This window comes from Cyprinus carpio, chromosome B7, assembly GCF_018340385.1.
Source record: "Cyprinus carpio isolate SPL01 chromosome B7, ASM1834038v1, whole genome shotgun sequence".
Taxonomy (NCBI): domain Eukaryota; kingdom Metazoa; phylum Chordata; class Actinopteri; order Cypriniformes; family Cyprinidae; genus Cyprinus; species Cyprinus carpio.
Window position 1 is genome coordinate 14,175,725 of NC_056603.1, and position 23,981 is coordinate 14,199,705.

Below are 23,981 nucleotides of genomic sequence, written 5' to 3' on the forward strand. Positions count from 1 at the left end.
GTATGTAGCTAACAGTTACTTTATGTCAAAGATGTTATTGCATATTTTAGCATAGATAGAATGTTATATTGACCAATCCATGACCAGAAATGGTTTTATAATAGTCCCTGAACAACAGCATTGTCCCACAGAGATTATAGAGATGGGCTTTGGTGTGAATGTCACTCTTTTCAACAAGGCATGATATTTTGCTTTAATTTTTGGCATGGTGATGTTTTAACATTGTACTTTACATTGTAAGCCCTTCTCAGCCTCTCTTTCAGCCTTGGAGTTGTTGGCTTGTTTGGTCTGGCTGCTTGTAGAAACTAATTCTGATCAGTGGAGTTTCACTGGTCTTAACATCTAACATCTGGTTCATCTTATGCTGCATGTTTTGTGTGGTATTTTGGAATTCTGTTAAGAGAGTGATTGCACTGCAACTTTTTTGTGATTATGTCAGTTTCATCGCTGTATCAATCGTGTTTTGTGTGTTTGTACAGCTGTCTGTTGGGTCCAATGTCAGAATGGAGGTGTGTGCCAAAGACCAAACACTTGCTCTTGTCCAGAGGGATGGATGGGCCGAGTTTGCGAGGAGCGTAAGTACACACACAATCATGCACCATAACAGCAGCAGCACTCACACAAAGCTGCATTTCTCTCTTTGGCTTCACTTTTTCTTTCTCAGGAAGCAAAACTGCTGGGTGTGGTGTGAATGTCTGTAAGTTAATTTTTGGGAAATAGAAAGAGACCAAGTGGTTTAAACAACGTTTTGCCTCATACTAAAGTTTTAAAAAGCTGATTATTCTGATTATTCCTATCTCTTCAACCCAAAAGTCACACAGTTTCATACTTAATGTGCTTTTTACTGCAGCCATCTGCATCCTACCATGTCTCAATGGAGGACGCTGTGTAGCTCCATACCAGTGCGAATGTCCAACAGGATGGACAGGCACACGCTGCCATAATGGTAAGAGTGTGTGTTTGTGTATACTCACTTGTGAATTGCCATCGAGAAAATGTATTACATAAATGTTGATTAGTAGCAGAATAGTTAAAGGGACAGTTCACTCAGAATGAAAATTATATATGTCATTAATAACTCACCCTCATGTCGTTCCAAACCCATAAGACCTTCGTTTATCTTCAGAACATCTTCGTTCATGTGTGTGATGCTGCTGACGTAGAACACACATGTGCTGAGCCTTGTTTACGAGCAGAGGAATGCACATGCATGTCGTGGTCCTCTGGCAGAAGATGGTAACTCGGGAATTGTCGAATGAAATCTTTATTTTGGTTTTCTTTGTGCACAAAAAGTAGCTTTGTAAAATTATGGTTGAACCACTGATGTCACATGGACTATTTAATCGATGTCTTTACTGTGTTTTTGGGCCTAGGAACATTTTTGAAGATATAAGTCTTAGTTCAACTCTAAAAGTTGCTATTTAGGGAAATATCGCACCATTAACTAAAGGCATCATGCTAAACAAATTAAACTTAAGAGTTTAAAAGTAGGATGGAGTGCAGTGATTAAAGTGATTACAGACAGAAGGACCTCATGGTGGGATGGGGGCCGGGGCTCATTCTCCCGGGGTCATCCTATGTCATACTCACATTGTTGCCAGGCAACACCTGTGACAACAGACTCTAATAGTGATATGCAATAGATCCCAGAAGCCCAAGCAGTAAAACAAAACACATTTATTGAAAACACATAGGGACAGTTGACATAAGAGTAGTGTTTACGCCATACTTTACCTTAAGTTATTTTAAAACAGCATTTTCTAATTATACTACATTTAGTTTTATGAATTCATAATAATTGGCAGACTACATAGAATATAAAAATTAAATATAAAAGTCACACCAAATGACTATTTAAATGAAATGCAAAACATGTAATAGGTGAAAACAATTCTGAAAAATTCCAGAGAAATGATGACCAGCGTCTAAAAACATACAGTTTGTATAATAGCAAATATATTATAACATTATATTATTTGTATTATAACAAATTTACTATATTTCAATAAAATATATTAATTTTTCATACTTATTATTAACCTGAATTTAAATGAAGTTTAATGTTACATATATTAAACAGATTTTATGTCACCATTTAAGTCTAACATATTATTTTTGCCTTGTTTCACTTAAACTGTTGCTCAAACAACACCTTTTCTTTGACATATTGATGTGTATTGATGCATTTGCTTTCACAATACCATGACTATCTGCAGAATGTATGACTTATAAAGAACAAGAACACATTTACAATACCACACACTTCTTATTTTTACATTTCCTAATGAAACGTTATTAGATTTATTGAGAACACCACCAGCAGGACTATAATTGCATGCATTTATTGGTCTTTAAATCTCCAGCACCAAGACAAACAAACCTACTTGCTGAGCTGCTCAAATCCATTAAAGCAAACTTGATATGGTTTTGCATACTCTGGTTTTGCATTCAATATCACTTGCAGTGTTTGTTCTATTGGTTTTACTGATTACTCACTGGCTGTCATTCTGCTGTTGTGGTCAGACTCTTAGCGTTTTGTCTCAACCGGTGTTGATTCATATGTCAGGACAAAGGTCTCTAGGGCAAAGAGGAATTCTGGAAAGGCTTGGTTCCTCTGAAATTACAGAGGGTTAAATGTTCCCTTTTAAGAACCCAGTTGATTGTTCTCCAAAACAGATCCTGATCCTGATTCAAAATCTGTTTTGCTGTGCATTTACTGAATGAGCACTGTCCTGCATCCAGTTTATTGCACTTTATTTCATTAATAACTCCTATTATTTATCCTTTTTTTATTATTATTCCATAATTAATGCACTGGATTATTGGCTAATGAGAGTATTTTTTTATGTGTGTTCTTAGCGGTGTGTTCCATGCCCTGTTTGAATGGAGGCCGCTGTATCCGGCCAAACAGGTGTCACTGCAGTCAAGGATGGGGAGGATATGACTGCTCTAGGTAAGCCACACACAAACTAGGTATATGTGACGTATTCATATTAACATATGCATGTCCATACATGCACATTACATAGAAGATTTTGAAACATTTGATGTATCACAGTCCTCAACACTTCCCCAGAATATTAAAAGGAACACTAAATAACTCAGCTGGGAGATTCCTACTGATTGTGAAAGACGAGTAAGGAAACCATAAGTTTATGCCTCAGACACACCTAGTTTCATGATATTTCTCACAGTAAACCTACATTGCCCAGAGCACTGCAGTTGGTCGCAATCCAGTCATTTAGTGAGCAGAGGGATAGGAAATGGATACTGCTCCCAGTTCTATTGTGATTCATTCTTTACAGTAATTTGCTTCTTTCCAATCTTTATTTCACTGATTCAGTATCAATGTCAAGATTTTATTGAGCAAATACAGTCTCTCAGTAAAGTACTGTTGATCTGACAGTTTTTGCTATAAGTGTTTCCAGCTAGTCGGCTTGATCCCTCGGCAAATTAGATGATGCAGCCTTCGTTGCAGAGTGATTCACAATTATATTTACTGGACACTTCGTCGATTTAAGATTCAAATGAGCTTAAATACTTTTTCAAGGTTTGTGTGAACTGTACAAGCGAATGCACCATTGCCTCAAGCAAGTGCTGTCATAAATGTTTGAAATTTATTTAGTGATTTTGGTGGCAATATATGGGTCAAAAAGAATTTTGAACAGTCTTCAACTGATCTTTGATTATTAATTATTGTCTTTCAGAAAAAGAAGATCTGCATACTTTCATTTTTAATGTGCCACGGTACAAAAGTTCAAGTCTGAATGTGTTGGAACAAGTTGGCATAATGCCAGAGATTTGTATACAGCACATTTTCTCTTTCTCTCAGAAAGTGGTTTTGTAAATTAAAGCTGTATTTTTTCATGTAGAAATGAAACAGTATTAAATATATGCTGCTGCTATATACATGAACTTGTACGATGTGTAAAAATGTTGATGTGATTGTCCAGTGTACATGTATATAAACTATTCTTTTCATGTTTTTATTAAAACAGAACACACAACTATATGAAAACCAACTGTAATTCTCATTCCCACAGTTAATTATGAAGAATTCTCAATTAAACTTTCAGATTGTTCTACTTGCTTGTCTCATATAACTAATAAACATTTCATGTTAACAATTTGATGCAACCGGCACAATACAAGAACGCTGTAAAAGTCAACTTTTCATTTCCTTTAAAGTATTAATTTCATACAAACCCAACATAAAATACATTAGAGATAGCCATTATAGAGGGCCAAAATATTTAACAAAAAGTCTTACTTCTGTGTCTGTATATAATCTAAAATAAAACAGGATATAAATGAAACAGACAAAATTAGAATGAGTTAGAGGTTGAGAATGATGTTTTTTTCTGTGTATATTAGATACACAGATATTATATTACAGTGGTTGGTTTGTATGTTTTTCTCATTTATGCTTATTGAGCATCTCCTCCAGCTTAGCTTTATTTGATCCAGAAAATTCATCAATCTGAAAAAGACAAAAAAAAAGGTGAATCAGTTACAGCACAACAAGGAAGAAGAAACAGGTTAAAAAATATCACGGAAATAGAACAGAAAACCTCCAGAGATGATGGTTTACCTTCTTTCCATTCTTGTAGAAATGGAATGTTGGCATACATTTGACGTCACAGAAAGTGGCCACATCCTAGATAGAGAAAGAGAGGTCTGAACAGTTTTATTCAGTCAACTGTGTAATGATAAGCATCTTTGTCTTTTCATTTTGCTTAGCCAGTCTGAGCACTTTTGTAAAAGAGGGATGAAATTATGTCCACAGCAGGACTCGAAGGCTGTCGAAATAAAAAAATAAATAAAACCATGATACGGTCAGAAAAAAATGTTTCATATTCATTTAATCTTAAAATTATTCTTGGCACCATTCCTGAAATCAGTCACAAAAATGTCCGCTGGATATGTGCACTGTTATCAGAACCTTCAAACACTCGGCTCACATTTGCCATCCTTACCTTGCAGTTTAAATGTCAGGCAAAATGCATGACATTTCAACAAATCGCAAACATGTATCAAGAATTCAGCTTTTGAATACACACTCATCCCGTCCCGTCCCCCATCTGCTTTGCAACACAGCATTGTAATAATAGCTAGTGTTTGTAACCATAACAACATGGGCAACCATCAGAATTGTCCCATTCTGGCACTGTCTCGATCTACCTCTGATAAAACTGAATGACAGCCAATATCCTTTCTGAGCGTTATCCTGTGTATCAAATAACACAGTATCAGCAAGCCGATCAGGAGAACAGCAACCGGGTGTGTCTTTGGGTCGCTTACAAAAGGTTAGGCTGTCTGTGAGTATCCAAAATACATGATATTACACCAGACATCCTCGTCTATGGAAGGAGGGAGATAGCGAGGCCAGTATTCAAATGAAAGTAACACATTAAAACCCAGGTGGTGAATCTATGTAAAAAATGTTTTTTGCTCATTTGGCTCAGAAGTCTGTAGGCTTTCAAGTATATTCATTAGAGAAAAAAAGACACCAGGTGACTAACCTGTGCATCATCCACATCCACTTTTAGAAACACGACATTACTGTTCTCTTGTTTTTCAGACAGCTCCTGTGGAGGGGAGAAAAGGCGGTTGTAAAAAGCAAACCACAAAGCTTGCAATCAAAGCACTTCCTTTGAACTCAATATTTCATTCCTTCTGTTTCATCTGTGAAATTTGCATGTGCTTGCTTTTGTTGTCTAAACCAGGTTAAAATGTGTGTGTGCACTGAGTAAAATTAAAAGTGAACCACCACAAAACATGTAGGCTATGGCTGAGGTTAGTGGTTAGTTGTCAACCACACCTAAATCTCAGTGTAGCCTATGTGACAGCTCCAGATGTCACGCTGAATCTCTGATGCGGTGACATATTCAGCAGTGCATGAATGCTCACTTTAAAGACTGGACCGATGTTCTGGCAGGGCCCACACCATGTGGCTGTGAAGTCCACCACCACCAACTTGTCCCCGGCATTTTTCAGAGCATTGTCGAAGGCAGGCTGCAGAGAGAGGAAAAGCTGATTCAGTTTCCAAACTGACACATTCCTTCCCACTGAGGTTCACTGAAATGGGCGATGATGAGTCATAATGCTATGGTTTAATCAGAGTGGCAAAGACTTTCAAATGTTTAAAAAAAGAGCCATATGGCCTATGACTAGAAAGGGGTGACACTTTCCATTTGAGATACTGAAATACAGCTCATATCCTTTTTAGTGAGTATTAAGTTCCATCATAAATCAATTTAATGTAGATCCTGTTTCAAATGCATGTATATTAATGTTTGATCCTCGGATTTTGCATGTCTAGAACCAAAATACTTCAGAAGGACACTCCATAGGAGAGAAAAAGCAGCTCGTTTCAGTACTACCGATGGATGATTTTTAATGAATCTATTGACAAAAGCTGGGCACTGAACAAAAGCTAGACTAATATGACAACAGATTTCTAAACATGCTTCAGACTTTATAGCAGAGACTGCGCCGTGACGTAGTTACGTGACAAAACAAAGAACCACTGAATAAGTTTGTAAAATTAACTCTGTAAAAGACAAAGAGAATCCGATTTGAGTCATATCTCCCATTACAACTGCACAGATGTTTACGCAAGCAAACGCTTTCTAACTAACAGCCACTTATTAAATCGTACGTTTGATGTCCTGTTTAAAAAGTAACTGAGAACAAATGTTCAGCGTTTCGTAATAATAATAATAATAATAAAAACAAAAAAATACATGCGGTTACAGCTTATTTTTATCTATATACAAACTTTTTTTTTTTTTATTAAAGTTATAAACCTATTCTAATATTTTTTTTTCATAGACATCAGAAGTCAAACATAATTAACGTACATTACCTATAAAGAGTTACAGTCAAAGTCAAGGTAGCAGCTCAAATATTGGTATTATATACATACCTTATCCTCAATTATGATAATCATTTTGATGGTTTTGATGTCTGTCTTCTACTGTTCTTCTGTGTACGTCTTCTGAAAGCTCCAGCTTCATTGACAGTCAAAGCAGCAGCCCGCATCATTAGCGTGAACACTGTCACGTAGCCCCGCCTCCAATGAAGACAACGGACCAATCATGGAATTATGAGGTTCTGTAACCCCGCCCACTACCACTACACACTGCAAATACATATAATCAGCAGATAAAGCTCAGAAAATACTATATACGTACGTTTTGCGCAGCTTGAGGCATAAATATTTAGATGTAACCTCTATAAGGAGTGAAAAATGCTCATTTATCTTGAAAGACCATCACTTATCCTGGTTTTGCTATGAGCAAGTCAGAATGACTTGACAGATTCTGGGTTTACTATACGACGTGACGGCAGCGAGGGTAGTGGTGGATTACTAAACTGTAGTAGGCTATAAAAACTGTATGCACATTGCACACACATTCTTGCACATGTATAGTGCGTCAAATAGTAAACAAAGAACATTCAAGGTTTTTAGACATACAAACTGTTTTATCACAGAAGAAAACTATATGTCTGAAAGCAGCTGACATGTTCTGAAACCTAACACCAATCACTAATCTTACCTTATAGGCAAATAGCTAAGGTAAACCAGAGAGATACAAAAACAATTGAAACAGCAATTGTTTCAACCTATTTAAAAAAAATCAAAATCAAAACCAATTGAAACAGCAATTGTTTCAACCTATTAAAAAAATCAAAATCAAAATAAATCTCTTTTGGATGTTTTTAGTCACACTTCCTACTATACAGAATCACTGTGACTCAAACCCTCAGATCTTCTGCTGTTGTATATTCATTGTCGAACAAGCCAGTCCTTTAGACAACCTATTTTAATAGCTTTATCTTGAAAGCACACGTCTGGAATTAACAACTCGTTTATAGACACAGTCCATTATAAAACGTTCCCTTGAATTCATGTCCAGTTGTTTTTTAACCCTGTCCTCTAGTGGCTGTAAAATGCAATCATCAACTTATTTTTTACTCAATGTTAATGTACTTTACTTTTCTGTTAAGCATTCGATTTACATTATTTTGTGCTAGACACTAATCTAACTGAAGATGTCTGCTCATGAACAAACATGTTTTACTGCGATTTTGTGTCTATTTCACAACGTTCAAGTACAGTGACACCTGGAATCATTAAATGTTTCAAACAAGTTTCTACAGTACATTTAGAGGTTTAGCCTCAACGACAAGAACATGTAAAAGTGTTGTGAAACTTGTCTGGTTACACAGTTTCATTATAACTAACTGAATCCTGTGATGAGTAACCAAAAATATTTGCATGTTGGAGTGGTGGCATAACAGCTGAAAGAAGAAAAATCTTAATGGTCAAGTATGGGATTCATTTGGTTCCCTGGACCATTAGACACAAACAGACTACTCTAGGTTTTTCTGTCTACACATATTCAAGTTACCCAAATGTGTCATATTGTATTTGACGTAAAAACACAACAGATGGATTTCTAAGCTTGCTTCAGTCTTTAACAATAGCCTTCCCAAGTCCATTGCCCTTCAGCATCCTTATGAAGGCAGCTGGCATCTTCTCAAAGCCAACCGTGACCACTTCCTTCGCCTTCAGTTTGCCCTGCAGGAAAACAATTCAATGTGTCTTCATACCAGTTCTCTTTCTCATTCACAGGCTGGTGTTGTTATATGCAGTGTAATGGCAGTCATTTAATGAAGGTTGTAATGACAGGTGAAACGATTAAGTTCAGAATGATTCATTTCTAAAGAGCAGCTTACCTCTTTCATCCATTTAAGCATTCTCTTGATAGTTTCTTCATCTTTGTGTTGCCAGGATCTCACCATAAAGCCTTCTATCTACATTTGTCGTGTAATTTTTCGTGGCGAGGATAAAGACCTGTGAGACAGAACAAATGCAATAGCTTGTTAGATTGCGTAAATGTTTTCATATCCTATACTGTCCTCTAGTGGTTCTAAAGTGTTACAATTTAAAAGCATTTATTCCATTTTTTTTAAATGTGACTTTATATGAATATATGAATTATACAATTATACAAATATATGAATTAGCCATACCTCCATCTTGAAGCTCTGGCAGAACTTCCTCTCTCAGTTCAAAGTTACTTTCCTTAGGAAACCCCTTAAAGTGTTTTTTGCGGATCCACGTCTTTGCCTTAACCATGATTGTATGTCAGAAGCTGCACAGGCAGAGCTCTTCAAACTGGAAGTTGTTCTGAGAGAGAACAGAGCTTGCTTTTATTGTAGTAACGACAATGAACACTCTTGCATAACAAAACATCTTTATTTATAATGATTCATATAACCTCACCTGCACACTGAATATTGTTTACTTTCAATATTTAAATTGTATTATCTGCATTAAATATTAAATAACAAAACATTTGTCCTTAATGTTATAAACAGTTTTCTAAGAGAGGAGGTTTCACCCCAGGTACCCTGGCATCACACACTGTGGATGTAATCAGGTGAGACGTGATCTCAATTGGCTTTGTCATAAAATGTGCAGGGCTAAGGGTCCTCAATCCCAGGAGCTGTACAGTATGCAGGGTTTATCTGACATCCAGTGCAGATTTATTCTTAATGTTAAATGTTAAAGTTTTCAGGATTGTTGTGAATTTCATACAACAGTCATTCAAACATTCTGAATTTAAGTATTCACACTTGTCTTGTTTGGTTCGATTGAATCGAACTCAAGTTGGTGCGGATCTTTTGGGAGGGTGAGAATACAGCAATCACACTCGGGTGTGGACCAGACAACTGTACCGAGACCCTGCTGAAGAGGTGGTCTCGGTCCGCTTCCAAACAAACTCTGGTAAGGTTGAATGGATGAAACAATGGATGGATGACCTTAGCACACAAGTGGTTTTGTTTACAATTTCTGGTTCACTTGCAAAAAAGGCAGTGTGAAAGTGAACCACACAAAAAATAAAAATAAATAAATACAATCAACATTGTACAGGTGCATCTTAATAAATTAGAATGTCATGGAAAAGTTAATTTATTTCAGGAATTCAACTCAAATTGTGAAACTTGTGTATTAAATGAATTCAGTGCACACAGACTGAAGTAGTTTAAGTCAATTTAGAATACTTCATAAGACCAATAAAAAAAATCATTTTTAGTGAATTGTTGGCCTTCTGGAAAGTATGTTCATTTACTGTACATGTACTCAATACTTGGTAGGGGCTCCTTTTGCTTTAATTACTGCCTCAATTTGGCGTGGCATGGAGGTGATCAGTTTGTGGCACTGCTGAGGTGGTATGTAAGCCCAGGTTTCTTTGACAGTGGCCTTCAGCTCATCTGCATTTTTTGTTCTCTTGTTTCTCATTTTCCTCTTGACAATACCCCATAGATTCTCTCTGGGGTTCAGGTCTGGTGAGTTTGCTGGCCAGTCAAGCACACCAACACCATCGTCATTTAATAACCAACTTTTGGTGCTTTTGGCAGTTTGGGCAGGTGCCAAATCCTGCTGGAAAATGAAATCAGCATCTTCAAAAAGCTGGTAAGCAAAAGGAATCATGAAGTGCTCCAAAATTTCTTGGTAAGCGGGTGCAGTGACTTTGGTTTTCAAAAAACACAATGGACCGACACCAGCAGATGACATTGCACCCCAAATCATCACAGACTGTGGAAACTTAACACTGGATTTCAAGCAACGTGGGCTATGAGCTTCTCCACACTTCCTCCAGACTCTAGGACCTTGGTTTCCAAATGAAATACAAAACTTGCTCTCATCTGAAAAGAGGACTTTGGACCACTGGGCAACAGTCCAATTCTTCTTCTCCTTAGCCCAGGTAAGACGCCTCTGACATTGTCTGTGGTTCAGGACTGGCTTAACAAGAGGAATACGACAACTGTAGCCAAATTCCTTGACACATCTGTGTATGTGGCTCTTGATGGCTTGACCCCAGCCTCAGTCCATTCCTTGTGAAGTTGACTCAAATTCTTGAATCGTTTTTGCTTGACAATCCTCATAAGGCTGCGGTTCTCTCAGTTGGTTGTGCATCTTTTTCTTCCACACTTTTTCCTTCCATTCAACTTTCTGTAAACATGCTTAGATACAGCACTCTGTGAACAGCCAGCTTCTTTGGCAATGAATTTTTGTGGTTTACCCTCCTTGTGAAGGGTGTCAATGATTGTCTTCTGGACAACTGTCAGATCAGCAGTCTTCCCCATGATTGTGTAGCCTAGTGAACCAAACTGAGAGACCATTTTGAAGGCTCGAGAAACCTTTGCAGGTGTTTTGAGTTGATTAGCTGATTGGCATGTCACCATATTCTAAATTGTTGAGATAGTGAATGTGAGCCAAAATCATCACAATTAAAAGAACCAAAGACTTAAACTACTTCAGTCTGTGTGCATTGAATTTATTTAATACACAAGTTTTACAATTTGAATTGAATTACTGAAATAAATTAACTTTTCCACGACATTCTAATTTATTGAGATGCACCTGTATTTGGTCGGGACCAAAGCAAGTGAACTAGCGGACTTTCCTGGTGTGAAAACACACTGTGAGTGGTAAACTTGAACATTGCTAGTTTGTGGATGAAAATTTATTTTATTTTCTTATTTGTTGCTGTTTCTAGCAATATCAGAGAACTGTTTAACAATTTTCCCATGATTGATCCTACCTAGAAGCCCAAATCAAAATCATTATTCCATATAGCCTACCACTAAAATGAAATGTATTTGAATATATTCTTAATCAATGTAACACAAAAGCTACTACACATTTTGTCATGGATGAAATACATAAAACTTTTCTTTGCCCCACACATAAGATGACCTGGTCTTTTCTTCATGAACATTCACTATGAACTACGATTCCTTCATAAATAGCCACAAGATGTCAGTGTTCAGACAGATATTTGTGTTGTGTCAATGTACATTACCACCAAACACCCAGTGCAGGTAGTAAAAATACCAAATTATTTTTAAATTCATGCATTTATTTATTTATCAAAATAACTTTCTTAGAAAAAAATGGCTTTTTAGAAACCTGTCTCTATCTGTCTTACTTTAAAGACCGTCTAAAGACCATTAATGATTTATATGCTGAGGTTCATGTAGTTCATGATGACTCAGCATATTCTGCTGTTTTTTTATGACAGAATTTACAAATGCTGAATAATGCTGAGCAAGACTTAATAGGCCTAATCTTTTGAGATCAAATTCTCCTTGATGCTTCTAATATTAGAAAAAGTATAATTTTATTCCTGTTTTGTGCAGACTTTATTTGTAAAACAAAATAAAGGACGCAACATGAAAATATACAATTATTAATACAGTATCTATAACAAAATGGGCAAGATTGTTGCTTCATGAGCAAACCACTGAAACACTTGCCATTAGACTTTAACAATTGCTTTTCTGATATTTTCTCCCTGCAGCATCCCCATGAATGCAGCAGGCATGTTTTCAAAGCCAACAGTAACATGTTCTTTACACTTCAGCTTTCCCTGTAAACCATCAAATCAAGAGAATCAGCATCATTATCAATATATGATACTTACTGAGATGAAGTATAACTGTATTTAGATAAAGCATTGTATAGTAATAACCAAACTACATCAGCATTTTTCAAGGAAGACAAGCATTCTGAAGTACCTCTTGCACCCAGGTCAACATTCGCTTCAGTGACTCTTCATTTTTATGTTCCCACCTGCCTACCAAGAAACCTTCCATTTTCAACTGCTTAAAAATCATCTGAAGGTGTGGATAAGGACCTAAAAAAGACAAATACACATAATCACTGCTGCAAATGGACAACAGTCTACTTCTATGTTTCACTAATGACGACTAAACAGTTTTTGTATTGTTTATACTAAGGTATTGATTCTATAGTGTAAAGGTCATTCAGAACACCCTCTACTGGTTAAAAGTGTCTGCTAAATGACTAAATGTAAATGTAGGTTAACCAAACCTGATTGTGGAGTGGTGTCATTATATAGTGATATTCCCCCACGTCTGGGTAATAGCAACACTCGAAAAAGCCAACCTGGAAACCAAACCAAATCTTTGAATAATTAAGATTGTCAAGTTGTCTTTTTTAAATGTATTGTTAACTGAGCATTAGTTTCATAAATTATTAACCAACTAGTACCATTAAATTCTTACACTCTCAAAGTAGCAGTCATATCCTTCAGGTGAAGCATTCTTCAGCACTTCCTCTAGTGAGGAGACAGTCTTGTAGTTGAAGCCTAGCTCTTTTAGGTATGCCACCTTTTCATCACTTCCTGTTGAACCCACAACCTTGCAACCTTTTAGTTTGGCAATTTGACCCGCTAAAGAGCCAACAGCCCCTGTGGCTGCATTCAGCAGTAAGCTTTCTCTATGGTTTGGCACAGACCTCCTCCAAACCATAGAGCGCTGTCAACCTATGGAGCACAGTTAATGTTATTTATTAAATACTGATGAATCATTTTATCATATAACGTTTATGTGTGGTGCCTCAAATAAAAAAGGACCAAGTATATTTTGTAAATAAGCTGAAAAGGGAAATTTTTCATTTTTTGATATGAGCTGTTATGTATATTTGTGAAGTCTGTGATGTGCTGCCTATGCCCTACTGCAATTTCTTTTGTGAACAGTCAGTAAAGAATAACACAATCCATTTGGCTATCAGCCAAAAACACTTCTGAGGAGATGTTTAAAAGCGATCCAAAACAAATCCAACAAAGCAGAGAACATGTGGGCAACAAATGTTTGTTGCATAAGCCATAAGTGATTTACAATACACACCTATTTTTCCCAGAACTCAAGCCATATTGACTCACAACATCTGGGATGATCTTTGATGTGCTTAAATGAAATATCAGAAAATGACTATAATCACAGTCGATTAAGCGTTTGACATACCTTCTAAAACCATCTGGAAAAGAAATGACTGTGGGTATGAAAGAAGCAGTGAGTTTTACCCTGGCATGCCAATGGCTCCCAGGGCATGGGAGAGAGAGACATCCTGAGGCCAGGCATCCAAGACTCTGGTGATATTGCTCCCATCTGACACAGTATGTGTTCTCCAACCATGGCAGCCCACAGGAAATGAAGGATTATTACTTTGAATCACTCTATAGCCAAAATATAAGAAGATACTTGGATTTACAAGTTAACTGAACACATTAAGTAGGTAAACAATACAAGCAGAAAATAGTTTTATAAACCATCAGATCCAGTATATTTGGAGGAGGAGAAGGAGAGACATTGTCTCATTTAAAAAGGGCATTGTCTAAACACAAACATATGTTATTTAACTGGTCTTGTAAAGTATTTGCAATCTTAAAGTATAAACATTTCATTACTTTGAACATTCTGCCAGTTCCTGATCTGTTTATTACACAATGACGGTCAATGACTGTTAATGTGTCACAGATGCTTTTCTTTTGTAATGATGACCAAATTGTTGGAAACTTCACATTGTACTCTTATCAGAAAGTCATGGTTTCTCTCAAAATGTTGAGGAAAGAATCTGAACAGATTAAAGTTAGTGAGTTGCAGCTGTTATGGGACAGAATGATTATTATTTCTCTTACTTGGCAACTTGAGTTTCGATCATCACATCTCCTTCTTGCATTCGAACACGGCTGAATGGTCTAGAAGAAATTAAATAGATAAAAAACTAGGAATAGTATATTTAGGGGAAAGTAGTAATTCATCAAATAATTCACAATAAACCAAATAAGGAATAATTTTCAAACATGCAAGATCAGTATGACTTCACTTTATTTCATGTCAAAAGAACCTTAAATGCAGATGTTAATGCACCTGTTAACTAACGTTACAGCTTCACTCACCGCATGTAAGGGTCCACACTAAGGAACACTGCCTCTAGAAGAACCTCTGAAGAACAAGAATATACGCCACTTGGTATGCAATAGAGCAAATATGGAAAAAAAATATGAAATCTGAGAATCACAAACCTCCATCATTAGGCTCAGAGAGCTGCTCTAGTGACAGCTCAAAGTCTGTGTCTTTAGGAAAGCCCTCAAAGTGCTGCTTCAGAACCCAGATTTTGGCTTGAACCATGACTCTTTTTGTTGAAAGCAAACACGAAAAGTATAAAGTTGTGTAGCCTTCAAAACCACAGGCTGTTCCACAAAACACAGTTAATTTGCTCACAAATCACATCAGCTATAAAAAAAGTAGCGGTCCAACAGTATGTAATATCCATAATAATTTAACACGAATATCCTAGTATACATACCCTTTAATGCTATACACACAAAGCTCTCTGTTTCTCTATGATACTTTCTGTTGTGCACACAGTAGAGAACTGTTTTAGGCCCTTGTTCTGAAATATTTGGTGTCTGGGATATTTGGTGTCACTGGGCAGAGTAAACATGAATATTCATGAGTTTCCTGTTTCGTGTTATAGCGAATATGAAAATATTGTCTTTTCACCGGATCACAAAAACTTTTCAACAAGGTAATTACGTTTCAGCTTCAAGTGAAGTTAAGTAAGCTTAAAATATGATTGTTCGTTTGTGCACAAAATGTTATTTCCTGTGTTATATGCTTATTCAGAAATTACAGCCACTGATTTGTCAGAGGTAGACTATCGTTAGAATATGCTACAAGTAAATGGGCCAACAGCTTTTAAATATTTTCTTATATTCCTTTGTATTGCTATTAAAAATATGTCAATAAAACTTGTTCACTGTATTGTAAGACTGTAAGGTGAGAAATAAGGAACAATGTGAAGACTGAAGTAAAAAAAAGGTGTCACATGGAAGTGCATGACATCCTACAACCAGATTGCAGTTCATGTGGAGAATCTGTTTGTTTGTTTGTAATTAATGTATCTGTTACATATCAGTAGAGTTTGCTACTTGCACTTTTGCCTGTTATTTTTTCCCTAGTTTGCAGAAGCACTTGTAATGGGGGAGACTTGAATTTTCTCAAGTTATATATGAGGCCACTGTTGCACACATACATGAAGACATGGGTAAACATTCTCAGAAATAACTTTTATGTTTGTTTGTTTGTTTGTTTTTTTATCTGATGCAGGGGATGGTGAGTGATGACCAACAGAATGTGTACTTTATCACTGTAATAGCTAAATAAAAATCACTTATGCTACATGATACAAATGTTGTATTATTTGACCAATTTTAAAGTTTAACTACATTTTGTTCCTGAAATCCACACTTTTGGAACCAAGATAATCAAAGGTAATCAAACCAAGCACGACCTAATAAAACGTGTTTCATGGATAAAGGGTTTTGGTAAAAAGAAAATGTTGGTGGATATTCTACTAATAATAAAAACATGTGGGTCACCCTTGAATGGCCTATTCTGCAATTGGTATAAACAATCTGGTCCCATTGATTTGGAAGTATGTTTCTTCTCCCAATATTTAGACTGATTTCATTGAGTTTGTTCATGGTGTATAATCTCTGTTTGCCATTTGTTGTTCTTATAGGAATTTATAACAGGTTTTAGAATAATAATAATAAGAGATATTACTTACCACAGAAATCCTATGACGTGTGCTTGCTTGTGTTGATCAGTAGGCCTATCCCTAAACACCTATACAAAGTAGATACTTGTGTAGCTTTCACCTGTTTTTTTTTTTTTTTTTTATGAAACATTACCATGTATTTTATATTTATACAGGTGTGTTGTAAATGTCATTTATGTAATGCCTTCACCACATCTGTTAATAAATCTTTAACACAATTAGTTGCTGTCTTTATTCGGCAAAAGGAATCTACTTTTATCTTTGAAATGAAAATATACAAATTACTGCATGGTTTGATTTAGCCATTTGTTATTAAAATATAAAACATTTTAATTGTTATAAGTTTGTAGAATATAAGGAAAACATTGTTAAAGTACTGCAGGGTTGCTGATTTCACAACTTGACCAGTCAAAATTATTTTCATCTGAATCTCCAATTCATCTCAAATCGCACCACAATGCAAAATATGATTAAAGACAAAAATCATATGGTTAAAGAAATTTTTTTTCTTTATCTATATAGTACATTTTGTCCACTAAATGTATCATTTTAGGATAAAAAAAAGGTTAAGAATATTTATATTCCAGTTCATGTGTGTAAAAAACATTCAGTTTTCTTTTTGTTATTAAAAACTTTTTTGAATGATAGAGCAAACGATTCGGAATGCACATAATAATCATCATAACAAATTTTATGATACATTTTGGCAAAGTTATTAAACGACACATTTTAGGGACTCTCAAGGTAAAATAAGAATATTATAAAAAGGCTTAATTTACTTGGAGCATAGCCTACCTCAGGTAAATCATTACGACAATCACTAACCATGACACAATCTATAAATTATTTTGCATATTAACAATTATACACTAAGTATAACGTCATTCTACGCTGAAACATACCTTCTTAAAAATAGGTTTCAGTGTGACAACGCACTAACATTTTCAGAGTCGCTCCGCCCAGTGACACCAAATATCTCAGAACACCCGCCTACCATCTTAATCATGTGACATGTTGTATCTATCTGATTGGCCGACCAGATTTGTCAATCATCTTCAGTGAAGACGCTTCTTAGTGTCCTTCTTCTTAAAGTCCATTTCTATGTATTTTTATACCGTTTTAAAATGTATTATAACATTATTCTATCTTCTAAATAAAAAAGAGGCTTTTGAAATAATTTATTTGTCGGGGAACCACCTACGTCACGTGACGACAGCAAGCGCGGGCATTTCGGAAGTGGCGCGCGAGACAGACAGACTGCATTACATCAAAAGGGTTCTGTTTTTCAAGGTAGGGATATTTATGATACACTGCTATGTGAAATATGTCAAATTCAGTTTTTTTTAAAAAGATATGATGGCAAACGTATTGTTGTTTGTACTTAGCTAACCAGTAAAGCAAGCTAATATAGCTAAATGAAAACGTTTAACAAGTATCGTTAGCGTTAGCTCGATTTTAACGGTTCTTGAAATTCAAAATACATTGTTGTTCATCTGTCGTACTGACGGTAAAGTTAAGGCTACTTTTACTTTAGCTGTCTTTGAGTTATTGGTCATAACTGAGTCTGTCTCAAACTTCTGACTGCTGATCGGTCTCCTACAGTCCATTTTTTCTTTCTTGAAAACAATTAACGATGTATTTTGAATATCTCCGTATTTACGTGTGTTTTGCTATCAGTTAGTACGTTACGTTGTTCATAGACGTTTGTGACGACTGCTTTTTCCAAACCTGTTTGCTGTTTTTCACGGATCGTATGAGGCTAACGTTAAATAACCACAACGAAGTAGTAGCTGTTCATCTGTCAATCAGATACTTCCAACTGTAGCAGACGAATGTGGGTCTGCTTGGCTATACTGTGTCAAAATTGTACCCAACTGAAAGTATCTAGCTAAGAACATACACAAGTAAAAGTAAAAATAAGTGTACCTTTTTTCTTAGCTTTTTAAATTGACTGATGAAACCCAGATGAACAAACGGAGCAAAGCAACCTGTTTATTTGTAACCAATAATAATGTGTTTACCAGAAATTGTTCAACTTTGAATTCAGCCACAGCTAATTATAGTTGTTTGCTCTTTGAATATAGCTTATACAGACCATTACAGGTGTTGTGAGACCATACAAATACTCCATTTCATTAGTTAATGTTTGGTTTTGAGTGTAAAAATGTTTTAATTCTAAAAATACTAATGATGTTTATGTAGAGTTATTCATAATCAGCCTTAGAAACAATAGAAATCCTCATTTTAATAGGTAGCTAAATGAATGTGAGTGTTTATGTTAAGTTATGGGTCTGTAAGATTATATTTAGAGTGGTTTCTGAAGGATGTGACAAACTTTTGAATGGTAGTGTGTGTATGTGTTTCATTTGCACACAGTACAGTTACATGCAACATTCACCTCAGTTGGGCCTTCTCTTTGTAAATACATAATTTGGGCTTGCTAAAATGTCTTTTGACCATCTGCCTTAGGATAAGGGAATATCTCTGAAGTGAGAGCCAAGTTGACATAAGCAGCCATGCTGGACGGGGCTCAGTTTGTTGAGGCGTTGTCACGGTTGGGTTACCCACGGGCGTCTATGCTGAAAGGTTCTGAGTTTGACTGGTTATTTGACACAGCACCGGATAACCTACACCTTTTACGTGTTGTCTGCAACCGCCTGAACCGTAGCAATGTTGTAACGCCAGAAGAATTGCAAGCATACAAGGCACTCCAGGAGTCCGGTAAGCCCATCTTGGATGAGGTGACACTGGGTGAGCTGCTTAAAACCTGTTTGCCTGTGGATGGAGGTGTAGTGTTACGGAGCAGTTCTGCACTGAGTGGAGAGGGGAATGTATCAGTTGAGGATCTCGAGACAGAACTTCAAGCTCTCTGCAAGGAGAAGCAGCTAAAACAACGCAGACTCAATAAGCTGCAGATGCTAGCTACCAACTGGGGTGCGAACTCCTCTGCATCCCAAGCACTGCTGCAGGAAGGAGGGAATACAGTAAAAGATGCCAGCTCTGCCTTGGCAGCCGAAAATGCATACACCAACTCAGCTGTGGAGAACCTGTCAAAGGAGGCGACCAAACTGGCTGGCTTTTTCCAGACCAACACTTATTCCGTAAGGAGTGAAGATGGAGCTGCTCCACAATTAGTTCCTCAACCAAGGACCCCAGTGCTCCTCTCCCAGTTGTCTCTAGAGCCTTTCCTCCAGCAACAGGAGCAATTCACCAAAGTGTTGACTTCCTACACTCAGCGTCAGTTCTTTCAGGGCATCTCAGACATGATGGAGACCTCCACATCCAATCACTGCCAACTGACCAATCTGAGCTGTTGCAGTGAGAATGAGGAAAAAGAGGATGAGGGACTAGTGGAGCTCAGGAAGAAGGAGATGGCACAACTGCAGTGGGCATATATAGTGGCCCAATACCAGCTGGTGAAAGAGAGGGCAAAGGAGCATGGCGAGAAGGCAGCAAAAGAGTGGCTCATCCAGCGACTAAACAGCAGCACAGAGGTGAATATAAAAGAAAATAATAGTTTCCATGTTTATTTTATAAATGTCTATACAGTTCCACTCAGAACATTTTAAGAGTAATATATTATTATTGTTTGTTTCTTATTAACATTCTGCCATTTGTTTTTTGAGACCAGACACTACCGTTCAAATGTTTGGGGTCAGTAAAACTTTTTTTTTTTTTGAAAGAAAGAAAGAAATTAATTATCAAGGATGCATTCAGTTGATTTTAAATTAAAAAGGCATAAATTGTTACAGCAAATTTCTAATTCAAATAATGCTCATTTTTTCAAATTCTTTTCAGGAAAAATATATTGTAAAATATATTAAACTTTTACAATATAATAATATTTCATATTATTGTTCACTGTATTTTGATCAAATAAATATAGCCTTGGTGAGCATAACAGACTTTCAAAAAAATTTAAAAATCTTGCCAACCCCAAAATTTTTGACAGTAGTTTACATTGATTTTAACTGATTTAGTAAAAGAATTTGTTCAATAATAATAATAATAATAATAATAATTATACAGCTATTTAAAAGCTTCTCAATCTCAGTTCATATTTCCAATCTAAGTCAGCGCAATACTAGAGTGCCATTAAACTGTGCCTGAAATGTACTGTTACTTGTAAAACTGCTACTGGTATGGATAAAAATATCTTTAACCTGTAGTTATTCATCAGCACTGTGCTGTTACTGGAAATTTGTAGATGTGTGAAACAGCATTTTAACCCTTTTCTGTTCTAACATGTGCCAAAGCAAATTTGGATGTAGATAAACACGCTGCGAGGATAATATTTTTTGTGTGTGTGACTTTTTTTTTAATGATACAATTGAGGCAATATTTTCTGTCCCTTGAATTGAGTATACCTCTAAATGTGTCTCATTTTCATTCCCTTCCTCTCGTAGTCTCTGTACTACTCACAGACAAGAAGGCTTGAGCCTGATCTACACTCTGAGATCCTTTCAGTTCAGTCTGAAATTCAGTCCCTTATGTTAGACCCAGTCCGCTCCACGTTACGAGACTGTGCCCGCCTCCTTAATATCCCTGTGGTGCGTGGTGACCTCGCTCTTCAGTTAGCCAGACAAAATTACTACACCTCCAGGCAGACTGAAGTTCGCGACCAGCTTCTCCGTCAAAAGGCCTTCTTCGAACTTGTGCGTCTGGCCCAGGATGCAGAGCTCCTTATGGGGAAGAGGGTGAAGAAGCAGCTTGATGAAATACTGAAGAGGCTGGAGGGGGCAGCAGAAGCTGCTGCTCAGAGAGAAAACATTCTGACACAACCTCACTTAACTCAAGTCCCTTACCTTGGTTCTAATGCTAAACAACAGGTCATCACCTCCAAGGACACAGCCTTTAGCAGGTAACTCACCATGAGTGGGGAGAAGTTTTGTACTATGTAATGCAGTTAGGGTTTGTAAGACTATATCTTCATCTATATCTGTATGTTCTATATGTTCATCCCTCAGGTTGCTGCAGATGCTTGAGTTGGGTAAGGCCCCCACAGAGAAAGAGGATCCATTCCAAACCTACAGTAGGCTGGAAACAGCAGCCTTTAAACTACAGGAGGATTTGGTCACTGTACAAGAGGCTTTGGATGGGGCCAGACGAGAGCAAGCCTATAATGGAGCTCGGTTAGAAAGTGACCGAGATGCACTCGACCAAGTGGCTTACTCGGACATTGTGCAGCCTCTTCTGAGGCCGCAGGTATGTGCTACAGCCACACCTGCACTGGAGTTCTGCCCTCATGCACAGGTATGTCTTTCTGTCCTTTTTTTCTCAACCTCACCACCATTTTCAACATCATCCTTTGTGAATCCCAAGAAACGTGAGCAGATTAATCATATTCATGACTTATAAAAAGCATGCACCTCTCAGTGGTTGGTCGTAATTGTTTGGTGGTTTTGGGGTTTTTATTCACTGTGTTTTTTTATTTTTATTTGCTGTTTTAAGATTATATGGGCCAGATTTACTAAACAGGGCAAATTAGTGTGAGACTGCCTGCCCTTAAAGCACAGATGGGAGTGAAAAGTTTTGCAGATGATCTACTGAAAATGTTCAAATGAAAGAATACAAACACAACATGCTCATATCCGTAATGAACAATGCAATTTACTAAGAGACCCTCAAATTAGCACAGGGTCACAAACAAGCAGAGCCAGTGATAATCAGATGCAGGTAATCCACTAGCAATACAGGAGCGTAATGATTAAAGGGGTCATATGATGCTGCTAAAAAAATAAAAACATTTTGTGTATTTGGTTTAATGCAATGTGTTTATGCAGTTTAAGGTTTAAAAAACACATTATTTTCCATATAATGTACATTATTGTTTGTCCTCTATTCCCCGCCTTTCTGAAATGTGTCGATTTTTACAAAGCTCATTGTTCTGAAAAAGCAAGGTGTACTCTAATTGGCCAGCTATCCAGTGCGTTGTGATTGGCCGAATGCCTCAAGCGTGTGACGGAAATGTTACGCCCCTTAACACACTATGCCGTCTCCAAGGCCAGGAGCACGAGACCCAGTCCAGCTGCTCTGCTCTTGCACATCCCATCATCGGTTTTCTTTTAGCAGTTCAGTCAATGTACTGTTAGGAGTAACTGAATAATTCGGGATATTGGTTTATTTTGTGTCAGAGGGAGTGTAAGGTACGTTTATAAACCGAATAACTTAAGTAATTTGTGGATTTGTGCATACTGAAGACGCAAACCGTTTCAAACGATTCAGATAGATTTGGTGAACTGGTTCGAGCGGTTCACTAAGAAGATCCGGTTAAATAGAAAGATTCGTTCACGATCCGGACATCACTAGACGAGACAAAACCAATAAAACCCATTACAAACGAGGCTTTTGTTGCATCCAGTGGGGACATAATTACTGATTATAATTACTGATACTTTTACGCATTGCGTATTGCTCTGTGTAAACACAAAACAGTGTAGCATTTATGATCTGATGAATAACAAACAACAAGCCTGCTTTACTGCTCAAAACTCATGTTTGAATCATCATTGGCAAATTATTTAAATATAAAAAATGTACTTACAGACTGTGAGTCAGAAGCGCCAGACTGTCCTTGTAAAGTTTGAACTGTCCAACTTTATAGAAACACCCGTTGTGTCACAGACCCATTGCAGGCTTCTGGTTCAGGAAACAGTCCTCATCCTCCATAAAATGCGCAGCACACATCTGAATATTTGGGTTGAAAATACAATTTAACCACTGATTTCTAGTCATGTCCTCTTTTTGAAGGCCAAACAAAGCAGTTTCGCTTTCACAATGAAACTCACAGTGACTCCACAACATGGCAGCAGCAGCAAAAGAGAGAATAAACAGAGAGAATAAAAGTTACGCCTTCTTTCTTTGCGTGAACATTTGGGTAGCGTTATGCAAATCTTCCCACATAGTGACGTAGACATGTGGGGGCTTGTTAGAACAAGCCGTTCTAGGGGGGTGTGGTTGACTCTTAATTTTTATAAAGAATATCTCTTTGGATTAGAGGCTTTAGTCTTTGCAACTTTACAGATCATCTTTATGCACCAGGAGCTTGTAACACTCCAAAGAGAAAGGAAAAATTGAAATCACATCATATGACCCCTTTAAGACATGGTTTTTTGGGTGTTAAATAATGACCGTTTTTCAAGTAGTACTGCAAACCCTTATTAATTAAATACTCTCCTCCCATACATTTTGCATCTGAAGGGTAAACTACAAATGCAACAAGGTTAGCCGCAAAAATAACTTTTTTTAAAATGATTTTTCAATCCATGGCTTTAGTACATACTGACAGTAGGTTTTTTTTTTTAATGTCAAAAGAGAGTTTGCACTGATATGAGCTGTTAGTATATCTGGCCCTTTGTGTTTTCATTCTTAGTGAAAAGGTTTAAAATTGTCTATGGCTTATGTTTTCTTTTGTGTCACTGCAACACCTCATTGTCTGTGAAACACAGTTCATTGAACTGTGATATTTCTAGTCCTCTGAAAACACTTTTCTGCTGACACCCTCGAAAAGCTTTGTTTTCTTAACAAAGTT

General features: G+C 36.8%; 3 protein-coding genes and 1 long non-coding RNA gene across 9 annotated transcripts in view; 2 read left to right on the plus strand and 2 right to left on the minus strand.

Moving 5' to 3' along the window:
- svep1 (sushi, von Willebrand factor type A, EGF and pentraxin domain containing 1) overlaps window positions 1-4,085 on the plus strand; it is a 71,980-nt gene extending 67,895 nt beyond the window's left edge. Inside the window, exons 47-50 of the mRNA XM_042727346.1 lie at window positions 480-575; window positions 851-946; window positions 2,860-2,953; window positions 3,708-4,085. Of these exons, the coding sequence (XP_042583280.1) occupies window positions 480-575; window positions 851-946; window positions 2,860-2,953; window positions 3,708-3,738 (317 nt within the window). The 3' untranslated portion in view covers window positions 3,739-4,085. The remainder of the gene's footprint in view (window positions 1-479; window positions 576-850; window positions 947-2,859; window positions 2,954-3,707) is intronic.
- Window positions 3,956-7,083, minus strand: txn (thioredoxin). Its single transcript, XM_019121220.2, has 5 exons — window positions 6,929-7,083; window positions 5,911-6,015; window positions 5,523-5,588; window positions 4,592-4,657; window positions 3,956-4,480 (listed from the first exon to the last, which is right to left on the minus strand). The coding sequence occupies exons 1-5, from the start codon at window positions 6,950-6,952 to the stop codon at window positions 4,418-4,420; spliced, it is 324 nt and encodes a 107-aa protein (XP_018976765.1). The 5' UTR covers window positions 6,953-7,083; the 3' UTR covers window positions 3,956-4,417.
- A 4,359-nt stretch (window positions 7,084-11,442) lies between these two features.
- Window positions 11,443-23,123, minus strand: LOC109108427. Its single transcript, XR_006155161.1, has 8 exons — window positions 22,995-23,123; window positions 14,910-15,019; window positions 14,784-14,829; window positions 14,523-14,582; window positions 13,108-14,060; window positions 12,914-12,988; window positions 12,598-12,716; window positions 11,443-12,449 (listed from the first exon to the last, which is right to left on the minus strand). It is a non-coding gene; the product is annotated as an uncharacterized LOC109108427 (long non-coding RNA).
- LOC109094153 (DNA polymerase nu-like) overlaps window positions 17,163-23,981 on the plus strand; it is a 52,705-nt gene continuing 45,886 nt past the window's right edge. For 3 of the 6 annotated variants that reach the window (XM_042727347.1, XM_042727349.1, XM_042727348.1), the window contains exon 1: window positions 17,165-17,740. Coding sequence is in view for 2 of the 6 variants with exons in the window: in XM_019121217.2 (XP_018976762.1) it covers window positions 18,967-19,944; window positions 20,857-21,311; window positions 21,418-21,703 (1,719 nt within the window). In the remaining 4 variants the exon portion in view is untranslated. Of the gene's footprint in view, window positions 17,741-18,919; window positions 19,945-20,856; window positions 21,312-21,417; window positions 21,704-23,981 lie in introns of all 6 variants that reach the window. The other 3 variants (XM_019121217.2, XM_019121218.2, XR_006155160.1) reach the window with 3 other exon arrangements.

Excerpts from the sequence above, each read along its gene's own strand:
- txn (XM_019121220.2), bottom strand. The coding sequence starts at position 6,952 with ATGATTATCATAATTGAGGATAAG. Across the intron at positions 6,016-6,928 it reads TTATCATAATTGAGGATAAG|CCTGCCTTCGACAATGCTCT; the intron begins GTATGTATATAA and ends CTCTCTCTGCAG. Across the intron at positions 4,481-4,591 it reads TCTACAAGAATGGAAAGAAG|ATTGATGAATTTTCTGGATC; the intron begins GTAAACCATCAT and ends TGTCTTTTTCAG.